Source organism: Montipora capricornis, chromosome 9 (genome assembly GCF_036669925.1).
Source record: "Montipora capricornis isolate CH-2021 chromosome 9, ASM3666992v2, whole genome shotgun sequence".
In the NCBI taxonomy this organism is placed as follows: domain Eukaryota; kingdom Metazoa; phylum Cnidaria; class Anthozoa; order Scleractinia; family Acroporidae; genus Montipora; species Montipora capricornis.
In genome coordinates this window covers 22,473,277-22,483,818 of record NC_090891.1, presented here as the reverse complement: position 1 = coordinate 22,483,818, position 10,542 = coordinate 22,473,277, and the positions used below count along the sequence as shown (strand labels likewise).

Below are 10,542 nucleotides of genomic sequence, written 5' to 3'. Positions count from 1 at the left end.
AACCGCAACCCAAAAATCAGTCCTAGGCAGGACTTGAACCTCCGACCTCCACAACACCGGTGGGATGTTCTACGCAAATTAAGGAGTCATGCCCAGGACCTTGCAATTGATTTTATCTTAGGTTCCTTCCAACAGGTGCATTACACCACTGAATCCAATACTTGCAATTCTCCGATTGCATCTGATCTTACCACAAAGAGTAGGTGTAGCAAGATGTATGGCTTGAGACATGCATCATTTACTCTATCCTCAGGAGAGTGCCAAGTACCTGAACCTATGCAAGAAACTTTGCAAGGATGCAATGACTACTATTCCATTTTTAAGGAAGATAAAGATAATTATACAGTTGGCTGGGAAAGGACAAACAAAACATCAAATATAACCTCCTCGCCTTGGTATTACAGGTCTAGGACTGAACTTGGTGGACTTCCATTCTTGGGTGTTACGGCCACATACGGTGGAGGGGGTTACGCATTTGATGTAGGAGTTACCAACGTGACTGATGTTGACATAAATTCATTAAAAGAAAACTCCTGGATTGACGCGCGAACCCGAGCCATATTTGTTGAAATTGCCATCTACAGTGCACAAGTTAACATGTTTGGAGTCGGAACTTTTTTGACGGAATGGATTCCAACAAATGGCGTCGTGTTTTTTAACAACATTAAGGTGACAAGGTTGTATCGTCATGGGAACGATTTCGATAGCATAATGGTCGCTTGCGAGATTTTTCTCGTTGTGTTCTTTGCTATTTTCCTGTACAACGAGCTGAAACAAATGTTTAAATTAGGGAAACGGTATTTTAAAGATCCTTGGAACTGGCTGGAAATTTCTCTGATTATTCTCATACTGACAGGCGCTGCTGCATTATTTCAAAGGACATCCTACACAAAAATGGCAATTGACGCAATGAAAGCTAATCCTAATCAGTTCGTTAGCTTCGTTCAAGCGACCACTTGGGACGAACTTTTTGGATATTTATTGGCATTTCTGGTTTTCTTTGCCAACATAAAATTCCTCAAACTCATTCGATTCAACCACAGAATCTTTTTGTTTACCAGGACGCTTTCTACCTCAGCAATGCCACTGCTGTCGTTCATGGTGGTATTTTTTGTCTTCTACATTGCTTATAGCGTTTTGTTTTATTCCTTTTATGGAGCTCTTCTTGCGGAGTACCAGTCATTTACAACTACAATTGAAACCTTGTTTAACACTGTGATGGGAGGATTTGATTTTGATATTCTTCGAGAAAACAATAGACTATGGGGACCAGTTATCTTCTTCTCATTTATGATGACAATGGTAATGATTCTGATGAACGTTTTCTTGACAATTCTTATGGACGCATTTGCTGAGGTGCAAGAAGATGCTGAGAACTTGAAATCGAAAGATGCCGAAGTAGTGGACTACCTGCTTGATCAGTTTAAGCAATATTTCTCTAGATCGGGTAAAATTGGTAACCTCCCGCAAAACGATTACGATATTTCCCCAAATGAACTTGAAAGTAGTCGATCAGATAGTGAAAGGGATAATTATAACACTTCAGAAAATTGGCTGGATGGCTCTCAGCAAGAACTACTAAGAACGGTGGAACCTCTTCAAGATTCCTTTCCGTGCATTAAAAATTCTCTTGACCATGATCACCTCGGACCTAGCGAGCATTATGAGGAAAGAACTTCGCCTACATGGCCTTCGCTTGTGTCTCTACGCCGCGAACTTCAAAAATTTAGGCGCGTGTCAGTCAGTATTTCTAATAATGACTTAGCTGATCGAGCAGAAAGTCGAACAGAAGGTAATGCAAGTTGCATTTTCACTGCATCTGCTGATGCACATGAGTTGTTTTCCAGTAAAAATTCAACTGTTTCTCAAACAGATCAGGAAGAGAATTCTGATAAGTCCTCAATAGCTTCTAATGAGAATTCTTATGAGTACGACAGTGGAAGGCATTCTCCATCATCAGAATACTCTCAAAACAGTCGTTGTTTCACCGCCGAAAACTCTGAAGAAGGTTTAAAAACATCCCTTGAATCGAGCTCTGGTTATTGTTCCTCATTTGCGGGAACCGTGAATTCAAAAGGTAAATCCGAAATGTCTATGGATTCCGAGGTATCGCACTATTACGATTTACTTGAAAGAGCAGTTGATCAACTCCGTGACGACGATGATAGTGTACGTACCAGTCTTGAAAATCAAGTGATGGATTCAGATCTTTTGCATTACTACAACCTTTTGGAAAAAGCAGCTAAAGAGCAAAGGATGGACTCGAAAAACACCCTCGAGAAGTTTGATTTTACCAATTATCAAGTTCGTTTCAATAATATCGGGAACAAGCCTCCAGAAGAGATTGAGTTGGAACGCATTCTGAGCGTTGAGCCAATGCTTTCACATTTGCTTGGAAACTTTGCTAGTGTGGCTATGAGTGAAATTCAAGAGGATCAAATATTCGAACAGCTGGTTATGTCTTACGTAACTGTGCTTAATGAGATTTCATTTGAACCCGATGTGGCGAGCATAGAGAGGAAGCTTCTAAAAAAGTTTGATGAGAAGGCCAAATGGAAATACACCAGACATATGTTTACTCAAGCGTAGTTGACAATAGGGGGTGTTCGGCTGTTAATTTTGCTAAATAATACACAATTAAGAGCAAAAGTTGAGTAAAAGCCTTGCCAAATCCTGTATGCTTTCAGCTTTAAGGTCTCAATCAAGTTTATTTTTATGCATAGCAGGGTAAGCATCAGGGCATTGAGAGAAATTTTCAGTAAGAAGAGGTGTTAGCATATTTACAAGCCGCACAAAATTAACACAGCAATATGTTCCTCTATATAATACAAAAAGAAAATGCTTTTAAGTCGTACGTATTAACACGTTTCTTACTACAACCAAGTAGACCGAAACGGACCTGACATGGTAAATTGGTACTATGATCAAAAAGTCACTTCCTTTTTTTTATTTAGATTTTGAAAGTGTGTTTGCTTGGCACCTGCCTGGCAAAATTTTGAGCTTTGATTTTTATCCAACGGCTGTTTACTTAGAGTGTAAGTTTTGGATTTCACGGTACGTTATTACTCACGTTCAAAAACTGACCGACTGGATCTCAGAGGGTTGGATTTAGGAAAAGGTGAAGTCATTCACTCAATAGAGCATTTTCACTTTCGTGACCAGCAGCCATATTAGATTACTGAAGCAAAAGAAACCATTTGCATAAAAAATTCCCCAGAGGATTAGTTTGGTACACCATCATGGCCGGCATTTCTTTGTTTTGGAACACCAACATGACCGCCGTGACGTCATATGAAGACGCTCTATAGCATAAAATGTCAGCGTGTAAACGCAGTTTCTTATGTATGCAAAACACGAGTTTAAAAGTCTGGAAGCCCGAAACTCCCGTGCTGCGTATTAATAGGGACGTTAAGAAACTACGTTACGCAACTCCCGGGGGGATGACGACAACGGGCTGCGAGAACGCCACAACACAAAGGACTTAATGAACAAAAACAGAGGCTTTGCACGCCCCGCACGTGCGTTTTGCATTTTGGTACATTTCTTGGCCGTCCTCGACCTGACAACGACGTGAATTGACCAAATTTGAGGTTGTATAAAGGACGTGAGAATCTGACGAAACCTTTTTGGTTTTCTTCCCAAATAGCCACACCATTCAGGCCAATTTTATTTCTGCAATGTTGGTACACACTTTCCATTCCGAACGACTCGGGTTTGTAACGAAATTGGTACAATAACGGGAAACAAAATTTTTAGACGATGTTCTCGTTGGCGTCGTCGTCGCCTTGCGCAAGCTCCCTGTTATTAATTCAGTCGCGTACAATCATTTTCTCCTGGATCCAACTCTCTCAATATTTTAAAGTTGGTAATGTAAAGTAAGTAAAGTCTCTGCTTACGAGCCAGAAGGCTCATCAGGCCGGCGCTTATCTCCAGTTTCTGTAGCATGAAGCGACTAGGAGTATTTATACTCCCCCCTGGATGGGATGCTAGTCCATCGCAGGGTTACCCCCAGCATTACGCCGGTACCCATTTATACACCTGGGTGAAGAGAGGTACCGTGGGAGTAAAGTGTCTTGCCCAAGAACACAACACAATGTCCCCGGCCAGGCCCCGAACCCAGACCACTCCATCTGGTGTCGAGCACACTAACCATGAGGCCACCGCGCTTCGCCCAAAGTTGGTAATGGCGGACCATTAAATAGGAAAATTCCAGTTAAAATAGACAGGTCTCTTTTTGAAATCAAGGCTTAAAACTTGGGTCACTTAGTGTTTAGGTAACGTAATTAGTTTTGAAATACAAAGAAAAAGAAGAACTTAGTACCACTTTAAATAGATAAGAACAAAAAAATTAATTAATGATGACGAAAGGCTCAGTGTTATGGCCTGATGTTTCTAAGTTGAAATAGCATTCAGTAACTGAACACACGTCCTCGTTGTATTATATTCACTTTTAAGATCATATTTTGTCATTTATGTCGTTTGGGAATCCCAAAGAAAAAACTGGGTCGAAGTCCGGGAGGAGGGAAGGGGAAGCGGTTTTTGCTTGGACAGAACCATAAAATATCCATCTCCTCGTCACAGAATGTTTTATAAATGTACAAAGTTTTATGTGCAGTCTTCTGCCTTCCCTTCAGATACAACGCTGGTTGCCAAAGTCCGGCCCAATGCCAGCACAGCTTTTTACATGGCTTTAGCAACATTTGAGTAAGGAAGCGTTTTTAATGGTATTTGCCCTGATAGTTTTGTCCAATATTGTAGCAACAACCCTCTAGGGTCATTTAGTTATCCTGTGCTGAACATTTGTCATCTTTTTGATACTTGTTTATTGGGGTCTTTTTACAACGAGGTTAGGGTAACTTTACTGAGTGCTAGTGTAACCACAGCAAGAGCATTACCCTTACCCTTACAATTGTTTTTCAAGTGCCCTTACAGTGACACATCAAGTGTCTTTCAAATATGAAAAAAATAACAGTTACGACATGATTTTGTAGGTATTTCGTTTCAGGTTTGTTAAAAAGGTTCAATGCCTAGCAACCGTTAGCGCTATAAACTTTTCACGTTTCAATAATATATTAATAAGGAGTTTCGGCAAAGACGAAGGCTTCGGCAACGACCACGCCACAAAGCAGGAACATGATTGGTTAAAAAAGGAAAGACTCTATTCGTGCTGCATACGCAGTACCAATAGGCCATTTCCGAAAGTTCATGTCTGCCTTCTCTTCAAAGCGATACTAAGTGCGACGTTTTTGCGATGGTAATTTGTTCTACTTTAAATATGCAAGGGCAGATCTAGGATTTTTGGCTAGAGGGGTGCACATGTCAGACGGAAATGCACAGGAAGCCCAATCTTTATACGTTAGACAATACATGCTTTTTAAGAGGGATAGGGCTGTAGTATGATAAATCTGTAAATGAAAAACTCAAAAGACTAAACTCCGAAAACTAGCGGTTTTAAGGCACAACGGACCGCTGTCTGTTCTTTAGGTTTTTTATTTCGTTTGTAAATTTAGAATTTTTTAATTAAAACGTTTTTTTTTTTGGTAAGCGAGGGGGGTGCACGTGCACCCAGTGCACCTCCCCTAGATCCGCCCTTGATATGAATGAAAACTTCGCACTTAAGCAGTGTTCACATTAGATCTCGAGTGTGATCGAATTATAATCGAATTAAATATGAAATGGGTTCACATCAACTAATTACAGTCCGTGATTATAACTGGATTATAACCACGTGTTTGAAGTAATTAAAGTGCGTAATTGAACAGAATGCCGAACACGTGGTGGTATGAGCAGACAAAACTTCTAATCGCTTTATGGAGCGAAGATTTGGCCTGCTATCCTTGGTTCTCTCCTCGCCTCAAGCATGGTGATAATGATTGTGGCAGCCTCGCGATACGGCGCCATTTTGTCTCACTCTGCGATGTTCCCCTATTGTATTTGAATTTTCGCAGATGTGAACAGAACCATAATTGAATAAAATTGAATGGATTACGATAGCCTGAATTATACTTCCGTTGATCATAATTAACGTTGAGTGTGGACGCGGCTTTAGACTCGCTTTGAATAGGAGACAGACGTGACCTCGGAAATGCCCTATTTCCGCGGATTTTCCTTTTGCTGTACTCCACAAAGCAACAACGTGAAATCACCAATTTTAGTTTTGCCGACAACGTGAGCATATAAATGAACCATTCATTGGCAAGTTTTACTTTAAAACCACCGTACAGGGATTATAAAAGTTGACGTTTCGAGCGTTAGCCCTTCGTCAGAGCGAATCGAGGAATGATCGGTTGTGTGTAGTTTTTAATGTGGAGTAGGATCTACACTAATAGGGAGTTTAAGCAAATCACTACGGCTGGTGCTACTACGGCTGCCGTGACTGAAAAGGTCTGGGGAGCCGAAATATGTCTCGGTGGTCTGGTCTGGTCTACAGAATGGCACATTTATCTCCAATTCATCATGAAACGTTAAAGAGAGAGGACCAGGAGGCTGGAAAAAGTCGCTAATCCATTAGTGGTTGAAAGCTTTGAAAACTCGAGGTTAAGTTTAGTCAGTGAAGTTGAGTAAATTCAATGGGGTTGGTTTTTTAAAATGTTTTTGTTACGTTACGAACTTCTTATTTCAAAATGAATGCATGTTTTTGAAGTTCTTTTCCTTTACTCTCATGAAAATAGAGCAGAATTATCTTCTCTTCCTATTGCGGACCTACGACGAAACAGCTAGATATTATAGTTTACTAAAACCACGCTCCAGAAGATGAGCATGACGACAATGGAGATATATGATACAACTGAAACGAACCAAATAAAGATAACGCCTGTTGAAACTTCTTTTCTATGCTCGAGTTCTCTTTTTTTCAAAAACCTTTCATCGATCGATGCTGTCTTGGGTTCCAGTCCTTCCCCGACAGGTCACGCAAAATCGTAGCAAACGAAATTTTCCAAGAGCTTCGCAACATGACATCGATTTTACTCATTTAGATCATCGGTGACCCCTATTTTTTAATATATGAATCACTTGCTCTTCTTACAACCTACAAAGTCTGATGAAATGAAAAAAATCACAACGTAAGAAGTCATCTTTTTAAAAATATTTCTTTCCTTGTGTCCATCCATCCCATCACATCCATCGAAATTTGTCATTTTCTCCGAAACAAAGTCTGTGACTCCGAATTTTTTGTTGTTGTTTTTTTTTCATTTTCGGAATAAGCAGTTTATGACCTAACTTCAGGCGACAAATGAAACAAATTTCAATGTGGGAAGATTTTCGGGCGAACGTCCTTAACTCCGAGTTTAATGTTTCCAGTTAGGAGCTATTATAGTAACGTCTGAGAAGACGACAAAACTTTTCTCTCCCATTCGTGAGCTCCTGACTGAATAACATTACATTATGTCCTACATGTTTACATTCATTTATGTCTATGTTTGTATGTGTATGTTATAAGGTTATGTATAATATGTTTGTATCCTATATGTATATGTTATGTTTATATTGTTTTCCGCATGTCTTTAAGGCGTCCTGAAAGGGCAATGATTTTGTGATAAAACTGCTCTAAATAGAAATGGACGGGTCATTCTCTGTAACAACTGGGACGATTTTACCGACTTTGTATAAACTAACTCTGGTAAAAATATTTGATGTAAGAGTAGGAATTTGATAATAGGTCACAGTTTGTTACAATTTATCAGGTTATGGATAATTTACAAATTGTGGATATATCTCCTAATGTTACACAAGAATCCACACAATGTTGAATTATTCCACGTGTATTTCCACAGTTTTTAACTTAACTGTTTAGCTTCATAACTTCTCTTTCCAAAGCACATGGTTCTCTCTCTGACGTCACATGACGTCGCATATAGTGTCCAGTCCTCTGGCGGATTTCTATATCTAACACTAACAACGAGTAAAGTGTTGACCTATCTATGTATAGATATACTTGTTCTAAATATCAGGAAAAATTATTTTTATGGTGGACAAACCCTTCCCATGCAAAACACCGCTTGCTATGACAATCGCCGTGGCTGCGTAACGAGGCTCCTCTCTCTTGGCTCAACGGAAACGACTTCTGTAATACAAATTATCAAGAGTAATCCTCGCTCTTCAGCCACGGTGCAAGTCTTGCACGCAATTGTGATACTGATGTTTTGCCAAGTGGGTTCTTTTGGGCTTAACCTATGTTAAGCCCGTTGGCATCTGACTAATTTTGTTGATGTTCCCACTTTGAATCGGGAATCGTTTATCAGCCGCTGTTTTTGTCATATGGATCGTTGTTACGGAAGTAGGCAGAGTCGACAAGTTAGGACTACATGTACCTCAAATAAACAGGCTACTTGGAAGCCTCATGACGTTCTTGCGTATTTGCGTGTCTGATGCATTATAGCAAAGTAAATACCAGCACGAGAGTTCTATAAAATACTCAGTCGGATTTAGGCTTAGTTTGCTCACAGGTTGGCAATGTTCTAATTCAATTTCAAATCTGATCACGCACTGACACGCTTAGTTGTTTACACCATTGCATTGTAACGTGTGGCGTTACGCCATTTTGTATCAGTGGAAAAAAAAGAAGATAACTTCGGATCTAAATTCGTTTTCAAGAACCGCGCTAGTGAATTGAATAACAATATTGGGCACCCGCTGAAGTCCAGAGCTCTTCTCTTATAAGAAGCTTTTTGCCCACACAATATCCTCCAACAAAAGGTTTCTAATCTTTGACAAAGCCGGGTAAAGCGCACTTGAAAGGAGTTAACTTTGTGCGCAGGTCGGAATGCACAAATTGTGACGACCAGAAAACAGCTAAGGGCCATTCGGGTTCCTCTCAAAGAACTGTGCGGATCCAGAAACCTTCTCAGAGGACAAGCTTAAGTGGCGACCATACAGTATCATAAAAATATAAGAGTGTTGGCAATATGTAATCAGTAAAAATAACAATATGAACTTGAAGTGTCATTCCCAGAGGCTACGAAGAATCACAGCCCATAACGATAACTCTATTTACAACAATATGCAGAACACTACCACCAAAGTGCCAATTAGAGAAACCGTTACAGACCATACAAAAACTCTCTGGACGCACAGCAAACAAAATATGTGCTATACTGCATACCGCAGACCCAGTCAAGTTATTATTATCTGGATTGATCGAGTGGATGAATGTTGTCTTCATTTGTTTGTAGTTTCTAAAGTACTTAACTGCACAGCAAATTGGGGACACTATTTTAATTTACTCATAATGAGTAAGTGATAAAAAAAGTTACCGGAAAAAGTAAATACAACTGCTGAAGAGTTTAAAATATATAATCTTATGTATATTAAATGGATAATGCCAGAAAAGTCTTCAGCTGCTTGCCTTTCGATTTTGATAGTTATTTAGCCTGTATCAACAAATATCATTCTTTAGAATTCTTTCCGTAAAACTATCGACAGCTTTCTTGTTCTGGCGCCCGTTTCTCGTAAGTCCCGAAAAGCCACTTGTGAAAAACTACGAATCGTTTGTTTTGGAAAGCCGATCGATGTTTTCAAGGTAATAAAAAGAAAAATGACCGTGAAGTTTGAAGACTTAAAACCCTCTCCGTTCTTGAGGTACAAAGAACTTTTGAGAAACGGGCCGTTGGTCACGAAAGGGAAGCTGACCCTTTAGGCTGAGAATGCTTTTCATATCGAACTGAGTTAAAACCAGGGATATCGAAGTCTTGGTTTCTCAAGCGGTCAGAACCTACAAAAAGTTTTACTTTGTCGTCCCCTTGATATAGAATTGGATGGACTGGTTAGCTTATCTACACACTGTCATCATGGCGAAAAGTTCGGTCAAAAAATGCACGTTCCTGGATCCTTCAGAAGGTCTTGGTGCCTGATGTCGTTTTAAAGATCGAAACAGAGTCACAGTTTGTTTAATTTAATGGAACACGATGCAGGGTTGATTTGTGGAGCTGCAATTTTGTGGTATGTGGGATTATTTTTTGTTGGCTTATTACAGCAATAACACAATAGACCTTAAAATATCTTAAAATATCTTAAAATACTTTGCTAGGCTCTCTTAGAATCTTGGTATCATACCTTGTCACTATGGATCTTCACAACTTATAAAGAAGGTCATGTGAAATACGTCAACAACGACAACCACGCTGAACATTCTTTCATTAACTTGTATATTGAATTACAAATCAGTTCCGCTGCAAAAAGCAAAACTATAGTCGGATCTATAGGTTTACAGCAGTCATCATATTGCTAATTTAAAATAATTTGTGGATTGTAAGGTGATAAAAGATATATTTTCCGCTGTTATTCCAAGTAATTAGTTGCGGTGTTTTCATTTCACACCTGCCGCACCCACTATTGTGCATTCTGTTTTTCATGCATGTCAGGATTGGCCAGTTATTAGTATTTATACCCTCCGCTGTCTCTTGAGTACCATTCACGCTTGCGTTTCCATACAGTTTATTCATCTTTCTGCTTTAAGCCTCCCCCCCACCTCCCGTTTACTACAGGTTTCGTCATTGCCTTTATCTTTCAGGCCGTAGAGACGCTTTTGGCGACTTCTTCCGC

General features: G+C 39.7%; 1 protein-coding gene across 3 annotated transcripts in view; it reads left to right on the top strand.

Moving 5' to 3' along the window:
* Window positions 1–4,459, top strand: part of LOC138016716 (polycystin family receptor for egg jelly-like) — a 36,097-nt gene extending 31,638 nt beyond the window's left edge. For all 3 annotated transcript variants that reach the window (XM_068863908.1, XM_068863907.1, XM_068863906.1), the window contains exon 20: window positions 254–4,459. In XM_068863908.1, coding sequence (XP_068720009.1) covers window positions 254–2,589 — 2,336 coding nt within the window. In that variant the 3' untranslated portion in view covers window positions 2,590–4,459. The remainder of the gene's footprint in view (window positions 1–253) is intronic.
* Window positions 4,460–10,542: the final 6,083 nt, after the last annotated feature.